The sequence below is a fragment of the Ochotona princeps genome, chromosome 15 (genome assembly GCF_030435755.1).
Source record: "Ochotona princeps isolate mOchPri1 chromosome 15, mOchPri1.hap1, whole genome shotgun sequence".
NCBI lineage: Eukaryota > Metazoa > Chordata > Mammalia > Lagomorpha > Ochotonidae > Ochotona > Ochotona princeps.
The window spans coordinates 52,757,584-52,776,583 of NC_080846.1; the positions used below are offsets into that span (position 1 = coordinate 52,757,584).

A 19,000-nucleotide genomic window follows, 5' to 3' on the forward strand; every position below is an offset into this window, starting at 1 on the left:
CAGCAGGGAGACCTCTGGCCTTTGCTGTGGTTTTAGGGTTCTAGACTTATTCCTAGTGTTTGGAAGGCAGTACTGTCTAATACAAAGGCACCAGCAGAGCTGGCATCTGGAAGGGGCCACTCTTGGTTCCTAAGGAGCTGTCTTCTTCATGGGAACAAGGAAGAAACAGAAAGGCAGGTGCCTGGTTGTTACGGGGTTCGAGCGAGATCACACCAGACATGTCTAAGGTTTATTAAGGAGTCTTTATTAACCAAGCTTGGTGAGAATAGAGCACACTAGAAATAGCAAATCACAAGTCCATACGGCAATCCAGCCAGTCACAATCCAACCAGTCATAACCCCAAGAGGAACAAATGGTCATTATCCTTAAATCCATCCATTAAGCTGAAGACCTATGTCCCAGCTTCCCCAACAATAGAAGCTATCCTAGGAGACATGCAGCAAATAACCTGGACACATTTACAAATCTGGAGGTATTTACCTTTCCCTGGCTTCTCTGCCCACATTCTATCACTGCTAGGCCTCACCTGTCCTGGAACTCCTGACAGTACACAAACCAGAAACAACATTACTATATCCATGGTCCCATCAGAGCAGTACACAGGGACCATGTTCAGGGGATTACTTGTCCTGGGTCAGCCAAGAGTCAAGGTACCAGAATAATGGGAGCGCCTGACCAAAAAGAGAGTGAGTCCCTGCTTCATGGGCCTTTTATTTTTTTTTTAAATATACTTTTATTTTGAATTTTGAATTATATGGTACAAGTTCGTACAGGCTGGGATTCCCTCCCAAACTCCCACCCCCCATCAGATTATTCCCATTTTGTTACAATGGTGTAGTCCTTCAGAAGGAGTCATAATTCCATCAGTCTCTTATTGAAGTGTACCCCAACATGGTTGGTACAGACAATGTCAGACAGCCCAGCATCCCATTGTCTACACAATCAATGTCCAACAATTTCATTGAGATCCATTTTTCATCTGGAAGCAGGGATGCTTGTTCCATTTACCCCATAGCTGGATATGATAGACCCCACTACTCTATCACAATACAGTTCCATAAGTGGGCAGCCGTGAAACAAGGTCAACAACTGGTATGAGTTACAACACCCACAACAACAACAACATCAGCAACAAATTTCAGCACCATGAAAAAATGTGCCACTGATTAACCAAAGCATGGGCCACAAAGAGGAAGCACACAAGTCTCTTGGGAAAAATGATGCCATCGTATAACCCATGAGTCTTCAGGGGCCTCTGGAGAGGGGCTTGTGAGGAGAGTGATTACACAACAATGCAATACCCTCCCCTCTCAGATGAGAGGTGAGTCACAGGTGGGCAGGGGCGAATACCTAAGAGGTGGGGGGAGTGGCTGAGGATGGAATGAACATCCCATTGTTGTTAGGACCCACCTTCAGGACAGAGGGTAAGGGACACAGCCACATTTCATTTGCCCACTGTCAGTGGGTGCTTGGCTATCACTGACTGCATCCCAAAACACTGGTGAGGTCGGCTGAAGCTGTGTATGTGTGTGGAAATGGCGCGTTATGGCCCTGAAGAAATGTACATGTTCTGACTCTTAATGCACAGCTCAAAAGTCAATTTTAGACAAAGGAGTGTGTTCTTAGTGTGTCCTCAAAAGCCCATCCCAGTGCCATGCCCGCCTGAAACGACTGGCATCCCAGTTGGTATCCCGGCTTCTCCATTCTCAATCCTGCTGCCTGCCAGCATCCCTGGAAGGCAGCAGAGCATGGTCCCAGTGCTTGGGTTCCTGTCACCCGCATGGGAGACAATGATGGAGTTTCAGACCTGGCTTTGTCCTCGCCCAGCCTTGGCCATTGAGGCTGCCTGGGGACTGAACCAGCACACAGAAGATTGTGTGTGTGTGTAGGTCTTTCGTCACACAACATGGAAACAACAATGGTGGAAGTGAGAGTGGTGAGCTCCAGCAGAGTTGAATGAGGCTCCCTGTCCCTGCCCAGAGAGCAGCAAGCCTTGTGGGAGGCAGGAAGCATGGGGAGGATGGAGGAGGCTCCTGGTTGGGGCCCCGAAGCCCATGAGAAGCGAGCAGGGAAGACTCCTCAGTGCACACCCCAGTCAGCATCACCAGAAGGAGGAACCGCACACTTTGGGGGAATACTGGTAGTGGTAGTTGGGGAAGAAAAGGCCAAGGAAGGGGTGCCCAGGGGGACACTCTGCCATGGCTGTGTCTCACAGGGGTTATCCAGCTTACACAGGTCCCCCTGCTTGACACAGCATGGTGGCTTGGCTCTGCCCTCAGTGCTGGGCCCCCAACTCTCCCCTGTGGTCTCATCTCTGTTCTTCCTGTGACCCCCTTATGTAGCATGGGGCCAGCGGCCTCAGGGCACCAGACCTGGCCTGCTGGCCTTAGGATGAGGCCAAGGCTGCGCTGGGAACCAGCACCAAGGCCAAAGACTACCACTTTCCTTGCGGTCCCCACCAGTAGCCCAGCAGAGTCCCCTCTGTGCCTGGACCGCAGGCAGGAACCAGGGCCCCAAGTACCTTGGCTTCAGATCCCCCGACCCTGAGTATTGGCTGCGCCACAGGCTCTAGAGGTCTGTCAGAGACCAGCTGTCCTGGCCATCGGGTCAGGCCGTGGACAGCAGGAGTCCTGCCCTGGTGCAGCTCAGGATGGATCAGCTGAAGCACTGGGTGCCCTGTGATGGAGGGAGGGCAGGGATTGGAGCAGTCAGTGCTGGCTGAGGACCATGAACTCCTCCTGGACAGCACTGAGCCATCTCCCAGGCTGCCTGCTGGCTGTACAAGCCCAACACGAGGCCAGGCAGGCAGGAAGCAACAGTGGCAGGAGGCCCTGGTGCCCAGTCTCAGGCTGAGCCCACCAGGACACCTGGAGCAATGCTGAGCAAGAATCGTGGCCAGGGACGGTGAGGTGCCAACATCTCACTTTACACATCTCCAAAATTCCAAAGGAACTTCCTAGGCAACAGTATCCTTTGCCTTTCTTAAAGAAGGATTTGTGTAACTGGTGTGCCAGAAGAGGTGTGGCCACAGAAAGAGATCTTCCATATCTGGGTCCCCACAGGACCCCCGCAAATTTCGGCTGAGACTAGGTGAGTCTGAGGGCAGGATCCAGGTTCCTCCTTGGGTTTCAGGGCTTCAAGGACTTGGACCGTCGTCCACTGCCTTCACAGCTAATGTAGCAGGGAGCTTGATCGCAGGCAGCACAGCCAGGGGCTAAACCCACACAACTGGAGGCAGGCCTTAGTGGATTCTCTCGCTGTGGAGCCCCCACATGGGCTCCTGGACTTTATATTTTTTTAGATTTATTAATTTTTATTGGAAAAGCAGATATACAGAGAGGACAAAGAGAGAGAGGAAGATTTTCCATCCAATGGTTCACTCCCCAAGCAGCCGCAATAGTTGTAGCTGAGTGAATCCAAAGCCAGGAGCTTTTCCGAGTCTCCCACATGGGTGCAGGGTCCCAAGGCTTTGGGCCGTCCTCAACTGCTTTCCCAGGCCACAAGCAGGGAGCTGGATGGGAAGCACGGCCACCAGGATTAGAACTGGCACCCATATGGGATCCCGGCATGTTCAAGGGGAGGACCCTAGCTGCTAGGTTATTGTGCCGGGACCGGATTTTAAATTCTACACCCATAAAATGACAGATGTTACCAACCTAATCCTGTGTCGCAGGGCACACATTCTCATCTAAATTGTTGTTTGGTGGGTTTGTATGCCCAGTTTTCCATATGTGATGTCCAAGTCAGCATATATGTCATGTCCAAGTGGCTACCCCAGTTTCCCTTCCCTGAGGCACAGCTATTACTCAAGGCGGGTCACACAGGCCCCCTGGTCATAAAGACACTGAGACACACATCCGGCCCAGATGGGTCTCCCAGCTGCTCAGGGTTCAGGCGGTCAGGGGTGGGCTAGGAAGCATGGTCCCACGTGGGCAGGGGAGGGGCTGGATTCATGGTGTATACTCAGGGATATGATACACGGGACTCAGGATCCCCCTTTCCTACGCAGATGAAACAGAAACCCGTGCCACAATGGGTACTACTGGTTCACTTCCCCAATGGCCAGCATGACAGGAGCTCAGCCAAGTCAAAACCAGGAGCCCAGAACTCCATCTGGGTCTCCCATGTGAGTGACAGGGGTCTGGGTGCTGGGCCCACTCTTAGCGGCCACAGTATCAAGAAGCTGGGTCAGAGCCAAGAATCAAGCCCGCACTCTGATTGTGGGATGCTGGCTGCACAAGCAGTGGCCTATCCCACTGTGCCTTAACACTGGCCTCCAAGAGCCAAGGTTTCTTTCTTGCTCCAAGCCTGGTATCAGGGAAGCAAAGGGGATTGGTCCCCCTCACAGAGGCACCACAGGCCTCCTGGTCAGACTCGGTGTGGCAATGCACCACTGTGGGTGTTTTGAACTTGTTTCATGTACCTCACTGTGTCCCCTCATGCTTTACTGTGTCTGTTGAGGGGCAATCATGTAACAATATAAATGCAGGGGCCCGGCGGCGTGGCCTAGCGGCTAAAGTCCTTGCCTTGAAAGCCCCAGGATCCCATATGGGCGCCGGCGCTAATCCAGACAGCTCCACTTCCCATCCAGCTCCCTACTTGTGGCCTGGGAAAGTAGTTGAGGACGGCCCAATGCATTGGGACACTGCACCCGCGTGGGAGACCTGGAAAAGGTTCCAGGTTCCCGGAATCGGATCAGCGCGCATCGGCCCGTTGCGGCTCACTTGGGGAGTGAGTCATCGGCCGGAAGATCTTCCTCTCTGTCTCTCCTCCTCTGTGTATATCTGGCTGTAATAAAATGAATAAATCTTTAAAAAAAAAACAGTGTAAATGCAGAACAATGACAGCCATGTTGGCCATCAGAGAGAACTGTCCCCAAAGTGCTGGGACAGCCAGTCAACACAGCACACTCACCCTTGGTCATGGGACCCAGGGACAGGCCAGGGGTGCACCCACACTGCCCCCTGCCACTCCCCGTGACTATGACTGACACAGATGAGCACACGATTAAATCTGTAACCACCCCAGGATCTCACTGGGCTGGCAGCACAGGAGACAAAAGAGTTCCCAAGAGCCCAGGGATTGGAGGGGTGGGTGATTGGGCTGGGCCTGGGTCACATGAGCTCAGTGCTTTCCCTGCCTGGGTATGAGAGCTGGGCCAGGGAGCCCCGTGGTTGGCGGGTGAGGCAGGGCCCAAGACACATGGCCTGGATCCTGTGCCCTGCCTGGGCAGTGGGAGTCCGATTGGGAGCCCCGGGATTGGGGGACAGGAGGGACCCACGTCATATGTCCTGGGTCTTTGTCCCACCTGGCTGCTGGCTAATTGCTGGGGTCCGTGGTGAGTGTGTAAGACTGGAAGGGGTGAAGAGTATTGTTCCATTACAGGCAGGGCCACAAGGAATTCCCCTCTGCATGGCAGGGCCTGGCGGGTGTCTCTACAGCCACCTGAATGCAGCTCCACTTCCCTTTGCAGGGACACCAAACAACCCTGCTGGGATTCTGTAATCTATGTAGCCATTGTCTGCCACTGCGGAGTTGGTCTTCAGTATCAATGTGAGCTTGGAAGTTGATGTTGCTGAAGGGCCTTTTACAATTCATGCTGTCTCTGTCTCTGTCTCTGTCTCTGCTGCCCCCATTGACCATCCTTGGTCTTTACCTCCCTCCTTCTGGGATGCATTTCCTTCTTTAACTGATTCAAGATGAAGTCGCAGAATGAGGATTGTAGTAGGAATGGGTTACTGATTGATAGGCACCATCTATGGAGAACTTCCTGACCACAGGGTCAGGATGGATAACATCCCACTTTCACGTGAAACCAATGGCAGAATTATCCTTGGAAACACCCACTTGACCATGATGTAAAAAGTCTGTACCAGAGTTTGACTGCTTGTGTATAAATAAAGCAGACAGCTTCCCCGCATTGTCCATTATGATCCCGGAACTACAGTGGTCCGTTTTGTTCCACTTTGTGCCTCATCCACGCACCCTTCTCGAGTTCCAAACTCAGCTGGAGTTGGACTCCAGCAGCTGATGGCCTGAAAGCCTCAGGGGTTGTTGTCAGGAGGGGCCCAGGTCACATGGTTGGGGTCTTTGCCCCTCCTCGGAGATGAAGAAGGGCCCAGGTTGCATGGTCTGGGTCTTTGCCCACTCTGGACAGTGGGAGTCAGGCAAAGGAGTCTGGATTCCTGGGGCGTGGAGTTTGAGGGGCCCAGGTCTCATGGCCTGGGTGTGTTGCTCCGAATGGCAGTGGGAGCCAGGCTTGGGAGTCTTGGGTGAGAGGGGTCAGGTGGGACCTGGGTTCACATGGCCTGTATCCTTTACCCAGCTTGGGAAGTAGCAGCCAGGCCCGGGATCCCCAGGAATGGGGTCTGCGACAGGGTCTGAGTAACATGTTTGGGTCTTTTGCCCCAATGAGCAGTGGGAATTGGACCTGGGAGCATGTGGGGCAGGGTTCTGCTGGGGCCCAACTCGTGGCCTGGTTCCTTTATCTGCCTGGGGGTTGTAGTTTTCCCCACTGATGAGGGGAGGCAAGGCCCAACTCACATGGCTTGGGTCTTTTACCCAGGGATGGTGGGTGTTGGGTGTGGAAGCCTTGGTGGCAGGGGTCCAATGGGCCCTGGGTTGTGTGACCTGGGTTCTTTTCCGCGCCTGGGTGGTAGAAGTGGAACCCAGAAGCCCTGGGGGTTTTGGGTGATGCAGTGCCTGGTTCGCATGGCCTGATTCTTTTCCTGACTGGGTGGTGTGAATCAGGTCCAGGAAACCAGGGGACAGAGGGTCAGGTTTGGCCTGGGTTGCATGGCCTGGGTCCTTTGCCTTGCCTTGGTGGTGGGTCAATGCAGGGCTTGGGTCAAATGGTCTGGGTCCTTTGTCCTGCCTGGGCTGTGAGATTCAGTCCCAGGAGCCCCAGGGGCTGGACTGGGGTTGGGATGCTGACAGTCAGGGCCCATCTTGCATACCATAGGTCAACTGCTCTGCCTAGGCAGTGAGTGGGAGTCGGGTCAGCCCCAGGAGACTGGGGAACTGTGGTGTCAGGCAGGGCCTGGATTGCGTCTCTTGGGTCCCTTGCCCAGCCTGAGTGATGGAAGTCAGGCCTCAGAGCCCAGGGAGTGGGGATCAGATGGGATTTGGGAAGCATGGCCTGGGACTTTTGTCCCAAAAGGTGGTGGGCAATGGGTGGTGGGTATTGGGACTGGGAGCCCCGGGGTGGGGAGGGGTAATGATGGTGCTGGGGTCATAGCCTGGGTCCTTTTCCACACCTGGGCAGTGGTAGTCAGGCCTGGGAACCCTGGGACCAGGGAACGAGGCGGGACCTGGGTTCTGTTGCCTGGGTCACGTTGCCTGGGTCCTTCTCCATGCCTGGATAGTGCAATCCTGGCCCAGGATCCCCAGGAACGGGGGCTCAGATGGGGCTTGGGTGACATGGCTTGTGTCCTTTGCCCAGCCTGGATGGTCGGAGTCAGGGTCAGGAGCCTGGATGTAGGGTGTCAGGAGGGGCCAAAAGGCACGGTCCAGGGTTTGACCTAACTTGGCAGTCAGGTGGGGTTGGGGTCACATGGCTTGGGTTCTTTACCTGGCTTGGGAAGTAGGAGTCAGGCCTGGGAGCCCCGGGGGCAGGGTTCAGGAGGTACCTGGGTCCTTTGCCCCAATGGGCAATGGGAATCAGTCCTGGGAGTCCTTGGTGGGGGAGGCAGGTGGGGCCCAAGTTGAGTGGACTGCATCCTTTGCCCAGCCTGGGTGGTGGGAGTTTCACCCATGAATCCCAGGGGCAGGTGGTCAGGAGGAGCCACGGCCGGTCATATAACCTGGAACCCTTCCCTGCCTTGGTGGTGGGATTGCAGTCTGCAGCAGCAGGACCAGGGGAGTCAGGTGTGGTCCTGGTTGCATGGCCTGGGTCTTTTGCTGTGCCTGGGCAATGGGACTCAGGCAAAGATCCCTGTGGATAGGGATTCAAGTAGGGCCCTGGTTGCATGGTCTGTGGTTTTTGCCACACCTGGGTGGTGAGAATTGGTCCTGGGAACCCTGGGGGTAGGGGACCATGTAGGCCTTGGATCACATGGCCTGTTTGTTTGTTTGTTTCCCCACCTAGTTGGTATGAATTAGGGCCTGGAGCCACGGGGTCAGGATGTCAGGTGGGTGCCTGGGTCTCCTGGCCTAGCTGTGGGTGTCATGCCTGGGAATCTTGCGGGCAGGGTCAGGCCAGGCCTGGGTCATATGGCTTGGGTCCTTTGCCCCATGTCAGCAGTGAGAGCTGGCTCTAGGAGTTCAGGATCCTGAGGGTCAAGCAGGTCTCATGTCGCATTGCTTGGGTCCATTGCCCTGCCTGGGCAGTGGGTGTTGGATCTGGGAGCCCCAAGGGCAGGGTTCAGGAGGAGCACAGGTTGCATGGCCTGGGTCCTTTGCTCTGCTTGGGCAGTGGGAGACCAGCATGAAGCTCCAGTGGTGGGAGGTCCATGTTGCATGGCCTGGGTCCTTTGCTCCACCTGGGTGGTTGGAGTCGTGCCGGGAACCCCAGGGTGGGGGCTCAGGTGGGGTCCAGGTCACATGGCCTGGATTCGGCCCCTCCTTGGCAGTCAGGCGGGGCTCAGGTCTAATGCCCTGGGTACTTTGTCCCACCTAGGTGTGGGAGTTGGACCTGGGAGCCCCAGGGACATGTCCTGGGTTTTGGCAACCAGTTCTGAGTTGCATGCCCTGGGTGTTAGGAGCACTGGGGGCAGTTCATGCGGGGCCTGGATCACATGGCCTGGGTCCTTTGCCCTGCCTGAGTGTGGGAGTTGGGTCTGGGAGTCCCAACAGTGGGTGTTCCGGTGGAGCCTGGGTCAGGCAGCCAGGGTGTCAATGGCACCTGGAGAAGCCCATTGTTTGCCCTGTAGTATGCTTGTGGGGGTTGATGGCGAGGGTTTGCATGGAGTGGTGGGTGCTTGGTGAGTGTCCCAAGTGGGGGACGTGTGGGGACCTGAGGGCTAATGTCCAGGACTGATGGACTGATTGTAGGGTGTATGTGTCAGAACTGGGCTTCCTCAGTGGCTCAGACAGAGCCGTGAACAGCATGTCCAGACGCACGTGGAGGATATGGCAGCCCATTGGAGCCTGCAGAGGACACCTGCTACCATAGCAGGACAAATTGGACTACCCCGGCCAGGCGAGGAGAGTAAATAGCTGGGCAATGGAGACTCTAAGGTGGATTGTGTCAGCCAATGGACCCTGGAAGGGTTTCCTCACCCTCGGATCAATGAGGAAAACAGCACCACTTAAGCAGAGCCCTCAGAAGATGCTCCACATTGAGGTCCCTGGGTTAACATCAGGTGGCTGGTCCCATCCCCGGTACTGAGCCTGAGTGCGCCTCCTCCCCTGTTTCCCCCCTTCCCCCAGATCCAGGAGGAAGAAAAAGAAAAATTGGAAGCGATGATCTCACCCACTTTCCCCTAGTCCTCGATCCTTCCTACCCTGATCAACTATGTGAGAGTATATATAATATATCTAATATATTATATATATAATATATATTAACATTTTTTGGAAAAAGCAAACATAGTGCCTGGTGTGATAGCCTAGCAACTAAAGTCCTCACCTTGCACATGTCAGGATCCCTATGGGCACTGGTTCACGTCCCAGCTGCTCTGCTACCCATCCTGCTCCCTTCCCTTGTGCCCTGGGAAGGCAGTCGAGCATGACCCAAAGCCTTGGACCCTGCACCCACATGGGAGACCTGGAAGAGTCTCCTGGCTCCTGGCTTTGGATCAGTGCAGATCTGGCTGTTGTGGCTACTTGAATGAGCAGATGGAAGATCTTTCTGTCTCTGTCTCCTCCTCTCTGTATATCTGACTTTCCAATAAAAATAGAGAAATCTTTTTTTAAAAAACAAACATACAATAGCATTGTTGAGGTAACCAATGGAATCATCTTGGCAGCTTTTAAAACATATCCCCAGAACTTATTTCTGGAGAAAAGAATTCAGATGCTTTGTATTGGGATCTGTGAACGTCAATGCATTTTATTCTATTCAACCTTATAAAACACATTGGGTAGACTCTTATTTTAGCCTTGCTATCAATAGTCTATTACTATTACCTGAAAAGATAGAATTAAAACATTTATTTTGGTGCAAAGTAAACTGCAAAATATCCATGAAAAACAGTATTAAAAGGAAGTTTCCTTTGGTGCAAAATAGTTTGACATCCAGCCTCGCAGCGGGCAACTGCTTGGGTTGCCTCGCACCTCGGCAGATGTTACACTGCTGGCAGAAAAGCAGCCAATCGCTGGTGGGCATTCTGGACCTGGCTAATGCCAACTTTGTGTTAACTTCGTGCCAGCATAGTTGTTGATTCTGTTTTAAAAACAAACAAACAAACAAACAAACTGGGGTAAAGAGGGTGAAAGCCACCATGTCACTATGTGTGCACACCAGCTGGGACCACACCACCACCATCACTGCCACCACGATGCATGGATGGAAAGGGTTGCTAGAGGCTGGGGGGCTGGGCATGGGTCAAGATGGAGGCTACTGAGGGCTTGTTTGAAACAAATGATATCTGGAGGCTTCCAAACACTGGGCAACAGCACCCACAGGAGACTTAGGGAGCTGAGTTGGCCTCCCTGGGTCAGGCCAGAGCATCTGGCAGCACAAAAAAAGCTGGGCTGGGGGTGGACCATGCCAGGCTAGGTTGCAGCACCGGCCATACGCACAAGGGCCTTGTTTGGGGGTGTATCTGGTTGGGGCCATGTGGCACTCCGGCCCCACAGCCCCGGCAGTTGTGAGTGCACAGGCGATGTTCTGCAGACCATGAGGTCAAGTCCATGGCCCTGGGGTCTTGTTCTCCATGGACAATGTGGAGGAACATGGGTGGAGACAGTCAGCTCTGCTGCAATGCCCGTCACTGTAGATGGGGACCTGCCTGCTGTGGGAGAGCCCTCAGAGCCCATCCCTCCCACGCGTGTGTCCTGTGAGGCTTTGGGCCTCCCCTTCCCCCAGCCGCTGAGACACAGCCCTTGGGCAACTCCATAGGACCTTGCAAAGTGCACAGAGGCCACAGACACCACGCAGGACAGGATCCAGACATACAGTTAGGACTTTTATAAGAATTTGATAAGAAACTAGAACTTGTCAGAATTCAGAGACTTCAGAGTCATCTTAATTTGGACTGGGCAGAGTCTTCCGGGGCTACTTTTCTGGAGCGCAGGCCGGGGCCTCTGTCTGGGTCCTGCCGGATGCAGCAGGCGCGCTGCAGGAACCTTAGGAAGCTCCTGCAGACCCCACGGAAGCCCCGCTTCCCCTCCTTGGCGGGAATGGGCGACCCAGTGCTCTCAGGCTCTCGTGGCGCCTCCACTTCCGGTTGTGCGAGGTCCGTTGGGCTGCTGGTGCTGGCCATGGAGCACGAGGCCTCAGGCACCGGCTCGTGGGATGCGCTGGAAAGGGAGCTCTGCTCTTGCTGCAGCTGGCCTGGTAGGAGAGAGCAAAGCACATGGGCGCCTCGGGCGGCCTCAGGCCCAGGCTCCCAGGGCCTGAGGGGACAAAGACCAGGTGGTGGGAGGGCAGACTCACCTGAGGGCTGGCTGGAGAGGCTGGCTGTGGAGCAGCTGGGCGAGAAGCACACCGAGTCGCTGTGGATGGAGCTCAGATGTAAGGAGTCCTGAGCGCCATGGCTCCCAGCGCTTGGCAACAAGCAAGGCGGCTGGAAGCCGGACTCGTGGGGCGCAGGCTCTGGCGTCCCCTGTGCCGTGCTGCCAGGCAGCAGGCCGAGCTGCGCGAGGTACTGCCTGTCCTTGAGGTCCTGGGGCACACTGAGGAGCTCCACCAGGGTGGCAGAGTCCTCCCTGGGCACGGGGCTGTCCTGGGACTCCTGGGCGCGGGGGCCGAACCACCAGTGCGTCCTGGCGATCTGGGCGGTGAACCTGGCGCAGGCCTCCACGCTGAGCAGGAAGCCCAGGAGCTCGGTCAGGGCCGGGCTGCAGGGCCGTGGCAGCACGTAGCTGCCAGCCACGATGCAGTTCTCAAGTTCCTCTGCAGTGTCCCCAGTGAAGGGCAGTGTGGCCGTCACCATTTCAAAGAGCGTCACCCCCAGACTCCACATGTCCGCCCGAAAGGCGTCATATTCCTCCCCGGAAAAGGTTTCCGGGGCACAGTACTCGGGGGTCCCGTGAAAGCCCCTTATCCGCGTACCCTCGAGCAGCCGGAGGCTGAGCCCAAAGTCGGCCAGCTTCACGTGCATGTTGGAGTCCAGCAACATGTTGCTGGGTTTGATGTCTCTATGGGCTATGAAACTGCCGTGACAGCATTCAACAGCCGACAGGATCTGGGCGAAGAGCAAGCTTGCCTCCTGCTCCCCCAGGCCACCCTGCTCATGCACGTAGCACTCCAGGCTGCCCCTGCTGGCCAGTTCCATGACAAGGAACACGAATCTGCCCTGCTGCTGCTCCTCCAGCAGCTGCAAGATGTGTGGGTGCTGCAGGCTGCGCATCAGGCTCGCTTCGCGGGCCACACTCCGCGAGCTGGAGGCTCGGCGCTCCTGCAGGAAGATCTTCACTGCCACGTCCCTGCCCGTGGCCAGCTGGCGGGCCAGCTTCACCACGCCATAGCCGCCCTGGCCGATGATGTCCCCGAACTCGTAGCCAGGAAGCGGCGGATGGAAGGCCCAGGTGCTGTACATGGCCAACAATCCCTCTCTACACTCTCTGAACTGCACTCTCTAGTCACAAATACTAACTAATCGGTTCCCCTGACTGAGCTAGCTACAAACAAAAAGGGATCGCAAGGGCCCTGACTGCCGCTCACTGAGGTGGGACTCTAGCTGGACTAACTAGACTAACCCAAGCAACAAGGCTATCTCAAGAAAACAGAACACAAGAAAGAGGAAAAGCCACTAACTACACTCGCCCTGGCAAGTCTGACCGAGCTGGCTAACTAAAGGTGGGGGAAGCAGAAACAAACAGAAGAGCAAAAAAAGACAAAAGGGGCAAAACAACAAAGAGGTGCAAAAAAACAAGCTAAAGAAAATGGGCACAAGAATAAACAGAATAGAACAAGAAACCAACAAACAAACCAACCAAGCACGCACCACAGCACCGAGCACTACCGCTAGGGCAGAGGGGTCCAAGCCACACAGGTCACCAACAGAGCTCCCTGGGCCAAGTGGACAAAACCCAGGGCCGGCCAGCGGCCAGATATACACTTCTGGGGGCTACATCACAGTAGGCTGCTTGTGAAGTCGGAGCAGGGCACGGACCAATCAGAGCCCCGCAGGGACTGGCACACACATCAACACACTACCATGGTGTTTTAGGAGGTCAAGACATGGACCAATCAGAGCTTCAGAAAGCGACGGGATTTTCTCCACAATCTTCTCTGCAATTAAAACACGAGGACTCCAGGAGCTCTCTGTTTGGCTTAGTGACAGGGGTTGAGGTCAATCTTTGGAGACATGAAAGCTTGCAGGATGTTCAGTGGAGTTTTCATGTGTCGTTTCAAACAGTGATAATGTCATTGGAAGAAGCCCTAACGTCTGTTCCTTGTGCTGTAGCTCCAGAGTCCCGGGTTCAAAATGGCTCTTCATTTTCGGGCATCATGATGCTGTGACCAAATGTGTCATTGGCTGTTAGCTGTCCTGCGCCTCTGACTTGGTGCACAGAGACGACTATAACATGCGTGGACTACTGACTGAGGCTCAACAGCCGACGTTTATTGACGGCAACAGACTTTTATAAACCGAGGCTCACACCGAATAAGGGAGGAGGTATTGAGCTTTCTCTCTGGAACCCATCAATTGTTTCACATCCTTGTTTGGAACTCGTGTTTTGTATATCCCACCAAGCTGTCTCACTCAAATGCTATCCAGGTAGTTGTTCTCAAAGGAATGATATCCAATAAGTTATACACATGGTATCCACTCAGTTGATTCCATGGAACTGTTATCCTAGTAATTGTATTCCTCTGTCCATTGACCTTTTAGAATCCCAATGTCTTTCTACAGTTGGCCAAGACACCGCAGGGAGCTTTCCACATCTGCAGAGCTCAGAGGAGGGTGTCTTCAATGACCATCACTTCCTCCTGAGAGCATCAGAAAGTCGTGTGGCTGATCAGAGCCCTGGTGTGGAAGGCCACGTTGTGTCATCCCAGAAAGCCACAGGCTCCACCGTGGTGCTCAGAACAGCAGGGAGACCTCTGGCCTTTGCTGTGGTTTTAAGGTTGTAGACTTATTCCTAGTGTTTGGAAGGCTGTACTGTCTAATACAAAGGCACCAGCAGAGCTGGCATCTGGAAGGGGCCACTCTTGGTTCCTAAGGAGCTGTCTTCTTCATGGGAACAAGGAGGAAACAGAAAGGCAGGTGCCTGGTTGTTACGGGGTTCGAGCGAGATCACACCAGACATGTCTAAGGTTTATTAAGGAGTCTTTATTAACCAAGCTTGGTGAGAATAGAGCACACTAGAAATAGCAAATCACAAGACCGTACGGCAATCCAGCAATCACAATCCAACCAGTCATAACCCCAAGAGGAACAAATGGTCATTATCCTTAAATCCATCCATTAAGCTGAAGACCTATGTCCCAGCTTCCCCAACAATAGAAGCTATCCTAGGAGACATGCAGCAAATAACCTGGACACATTTACAAATCTGGAGGTATTTACCTTTCCCTGGCTTCTCTGCCCACATTCTATCACTGCTAGGCCTCACCTGTCCCGGAACTCCTGACAGTACACAAACCAGAAGCAACATTACTATATCCATGGTCCCATCAGAGCAGTACACAGGGACCATGTTCAGGGGATTACTTGTCCTGGGTCAGCCAAGAGTCAAGGTGCTAGAATAATGGGAGCGCCTGACCAAAAAGAGAGTGAGTCCCTGCTTCATGGGCCTTTTAATTTTTTTTTTCATTTTTTAAAATATACTTTTATTTTGAATTTTGAATTATATGGTACAAGTTCGTACAGGCTGGGATTCCCTCCCAAACTCCCACCCCCCATCAGATTATTCCCATTTTGTTACAATGGTGTAGTCCTTCAGAAGGAGTCATAATTCCATCAGTCTCTTATTGAAGTGTACCCCAACATGGTTGGTACAGACAATGTCAGACAGCCCAGCATCCCATTGTCTACACAATCAATGTCCAACAATTTCATTGAGATCCATTTTTCATCTGGAAGCAGGGATGCTTGTTCCATTTACCCCCATAGCTGGATATGATAGACCCCACTACTCTATCACAATACAGTTCCATAAGTGGGCAGCCGTGAAACAAGGTCAACAACTGGTATGAGTTACAACACCCACAACAACAACATCAGCAACAAATTTCAGCACCATGAAAAAATGTGCCACTGATTAACCAAAGCATGGGCCACAAAAAGGAAGCACAGGAGTCTCTTGGGAAAAATGATGCCATCGTATAACCCATGAGTCTTCAGGGGCCTTTGGAGAGGGGCTTGTGAGGGGAGTGATTACACAACAATGCAATACCCTCCCCTCTCAGATGAGAGGTGAGTCACAGGTGGGCAGGGGCGAATACCTAAGAGGTGGGGGGAGTGGCTGAGGATGGAATGAACATCCCATTGTTGTTAGGACCCACCTTCAGGACAGAGGGTAAGGGACACAGCCACATTTCATTTGCCCACTGTCAGTGAGTGCTGGCTATCACTGACTGCATCCCGAAACACTGGTGAGGTCGGTTGAAGCTGTGTATGTGTGTGGAAATGGTGCGTTATGGCCCTGAAGAAATGTACATGTTCTGACTCTTAATGCACAGCTCAAAAGTCAATTTTAGACAAAGAGTGTGTGTTCTTAGTGTGTCCTCAAAAGCCCATCCCAGTGCCATGCCCGCCTGAAACGACTGGCATCCCAGTCGGTATCCCGGCTTCTCCATTCCCAATCCTGCTGCCTGCCAGCGTCCCTGGAAGGCAGCAGAGCGTGGTCCCAGTGCTTGGGTTCCTGTCACCCGCATGGGAGACACTGATGGAGTTTCAGACCTGGCTTTGGCCTCGCCCAGCCTTGGCCATTGAGGCTGCCTGGGGACTGAACCAGCACACGGAAGATTGTGTGTGTGTGTAGGTCTTTTGTCACAGACACATGGAAACAACAACGGTGGAAGTGAGAGTGGTGAGCTCCAGCAGGGTTGAAATAGGCTCCCTGTCCCTGCCCAGAGAGCAGCAAGCCTTGTGGGAGGCAGGAAGCATGGGGAGGATGGAGGAGGCTCCTGGTTGGGGCCCCGAAGCCCATGAGAAGCGAGCAGGGAAGACTCCTCAGTGCACACCCCAGTCAGCATCACCAGAAGGAGGAACCCCACACTTTGGGGGAATACTGGTAGTGGTAGTTGGGGAAGAGAAGGCCAAGGAAGGGGTGCCCAGGGGGACACTCTGCCATGGCTGTGTCTCACAGGGGTTATCCAGGTTACACAGGTCCCCCTGCTTGAACACAACATGGTGGCTTGGCTCTGCCCTCGGTGCTGGGCCCCCAACTCTCCCCTGTGGTCTCATCTCTGTTCTCCCTGTGACCCCCTTCTGCAGCATGGGGCCAGCGGCCTCAGGGCACCAGACCTGGCCTGCTGGCCTTAGGATGAGGCCAAGGCTGCGCTGGGAACAAGCACCAAGGCCAAAGACTACCATTTTCCTTGCGGTCCCCACCCGTAGCCCATCAGAGTCCCCTCTGTGCCTGGACCGCAGGCAGGAACCAGGGCCCCAAGTACCTTGGCTTCAGATCCCCCGACCCCGAGTATTGGCTGCGCCACAGGCTCTAGAGGTCTGTCAGAGACCAGCTGTCCTGGCCATCGGGTCAGGCCGTGGACAGCAGGAGTCCTGCCCTGGTGCAGCTCAGGGTGGATCAGCTGAAGCACTGGGTGCCCTGTGATGGGGGAGGGCAGGGATTGGAGCAGCCAGTGCTGGCTGAGGACCATGAACTCCTCCTGGACAGCACTGAGCCATCTCCCAGGCTGCCTGCTGGCTGTACAAGCCCAACACGAGGCCGGGCAGGCAGGAAGCAACAGTGGCAGGAGGCACAATACATCTATTTGAAGATTTATTTATTTTTATTACAAAGTCAGATATAGAGAGAGGAGGAAAGACAGAGAGGAAGATCTTCCGTCCGATGATTCACTCCCCACGTGACCGCATCCAGGTCTCCCAAGAGGGTACAGGGTGCTAAGGTTTTGAGCCGTCCTCCACTGCTTTCCCAGGTCACAAGCAGGGAGCTGGATGGGAAGTGGGGTTGCTGGAATTAGAGCCGGCATCCATATGGGATCCCGGTGCATGCAAGACGAAGAAATTAGCTGCTAGGCTATCGTGCGGGGCCCCGTCTTGATTTACTTTGTCAAACTACTTTACTAACAGAACTAGTGTAGCATCATCATGGCTGAATGCCTGCACCATGAAATCAGATGTCCCCGACTTAAACCCTTCAACATCAGTTTTTTTGGCTTGGTGACCTCAGGCAAGTAACTTAACTGTGTCTCATTTATCCAATCTGTGTGTGTGGGCGGGGATGCAGGCATAGCAGTTTTTTTTTTTTTTAAGATTTATTTTATTTTCATTACAAAGTCAGATATACTGAGAGGAGGAGAGATAGAGAGGAAGTGGAGCTGCCGGGATTAGAACCAGCGGCCTTATGGGATCAAGGCGAGGACCTTAGCCACTAGGCCATGCTGCCAAGCCCCAGGAATAGCAGTTTTTAAGCATACATTTACAATGATAAAATGTTAGTGTAAAGAAGTTCATGTAAAGTTCTTGGGCTGGCAGTGGTAGTATATAAGAATATGTATTTTATTGAATTTGTATCAAGCTTGGTTGTATTCGAAAAAATTATAAATGAAAAATAACATTTTTATTTGGATTTGTTGAAATTCTCTTATTTCTACTAGGTAGGTTTTTTTTTTTTTTTTAAAGCACCACTTTGGGAAAAGTAGAAATGGTTTATTTCTGGGCGTTTGTGATACATGTGAGTTTTACCTAAAGTAGGATGATTTCTTTCTTCTCCTGATGATGCCCTTTGTAAGCTGGATAAAGACCAGCTTCTTAACAGGCAGTTCAAAGTGCAAAGAGATTTCCAATGGTATTTACAAGCAGTTTGCAAGGAAATCATGTTTTTCTTTTCTTTCATTTTCTTTCAAATTTCTATATTTATTCCAAAGACAAAGTGACAGAGGGGGCAAGAGAGAGAGAGAGAGAGAGAGAGAGAGAGAGAAATCTTCTATTTGGGGCTTAACTCTCCAAATGACCTCCATGGCTAGGGATGGGCCAGGAGCCAGAAGCTTCACCCTGATCTCACACGTGGGTGACAGGGGCCCAAGTGCTTGGGTCGTCTTCTGATGTTTTCTTAGGAATATTAGTAGGGAGCTGAATTGGATGTGGAACAGCAGGGACTCAAACAAGTACTGTTCCAACTGGTACCATGTTGGGATACTAGCGTAGCAAGCCAGAGGCCTAACTCGCTGAGCCACAGCTTTGGTCCCCAAATCATGTGTCTCTAACTAAACATTTGTGGACTAGTTTAAGGAACCTCTCAGTGACTTGGGCTTTAATAAGTCTTTTAGATCAAATGGAAGACTTGCAAACCATGAGTGAACATCAACAAATAATTGATTGATTTTTACTTTTGCACTTGCCTTGAGCTTTGTCCATGAATGTGTGCTTCCAAAATAGTATCATTTTGTGTGAATTAGACTTTGATTCCTCCAGACAATCTAAACAAGTCGGATTCATGGAAACTAAGTGTAAGCAGTTGGTTCCCATGGGTTTGGGCTGGAAACTAGGACAGAAAAGAGTTGAGCAAAGAGTTGACCCCACTTGTGCTGGGGGCAGGTTATGTTTTAGTGATCCATTGCCTAATAGCGTGACCATAGTTAACAATAACATGTTATGTGTTTCACAGTTGCTGGATGGTCTCATTATACACATCAAACAGCAGGATTTAGATAAAGTGATGGGAATGTTTACTAGCCTGGTATAATAATTCCACAATGTATGCATTTATCAAAATATTATGTCTCTAAATACATACAATGACTGTCTTTTAATTTAA

General features: G+C 52.8%; 1 protein-coding gene across 2 annotated transcripts; it reads right to left on the reverse strand.

The window, feature by feature from the left end:
• Positions 1–11,114: 11,114 nt before the first annotated feature.
• LOC131482035 (MAP/microtubule affinity-regulating kinase 4-like) lies at positions 11,115–13,143 on the reverse strand. Of its 2 annotated transcripts, XM_058673381.1 has the most exons (3): positions 12,398–13,143; positions 11,541–11,599; positions 11,115–11,438 (listed from the first exon to the last, which is right to left on the reverse strand). In XM_058673381.1, the coding sequence occupies exons 1-3, from the start codon at positions 12,643–12,645 to the stop codon at positions 11,125–11,127; spliced, it is 621 nt and encodes a 206-aa protein (XP_058529364.1). In that variant the 5' UTR covers positions 12,646–13,143; the 3' UTR covers positions 11,115–11,124. The 2 variants fall into 2 exon arrangements, with proteins under 2 accessions (XP_058529364.1, XP_058529363.1); XM_058673380.1 differs by lacking the exon at positions 12,398–13,143 and having other exon boundaries at positions 11,541–12,256.
• Between the last annotated feature and the right edge of the window lie 5,857 nt (positions 13,144–19,000).

Bases quoted from the DNA above. Each gene is read 5' to 3' on its own strand.
- LOC131482035 (XM_058673380.1), bottom strand. From the start codon at position 12,225: ATGTTGCTGGACTCCAACATGCACGTGAAGCTGGCCGACTTTGGGCTC. The intron at 11,439-11,540 runs GTGAGTCTGCCC...CTCTCCTACCAG, and splicing joins CCTCTCCAGCCAGCCCTCAG to GCCAGCTGCAGCAAGAGCAG.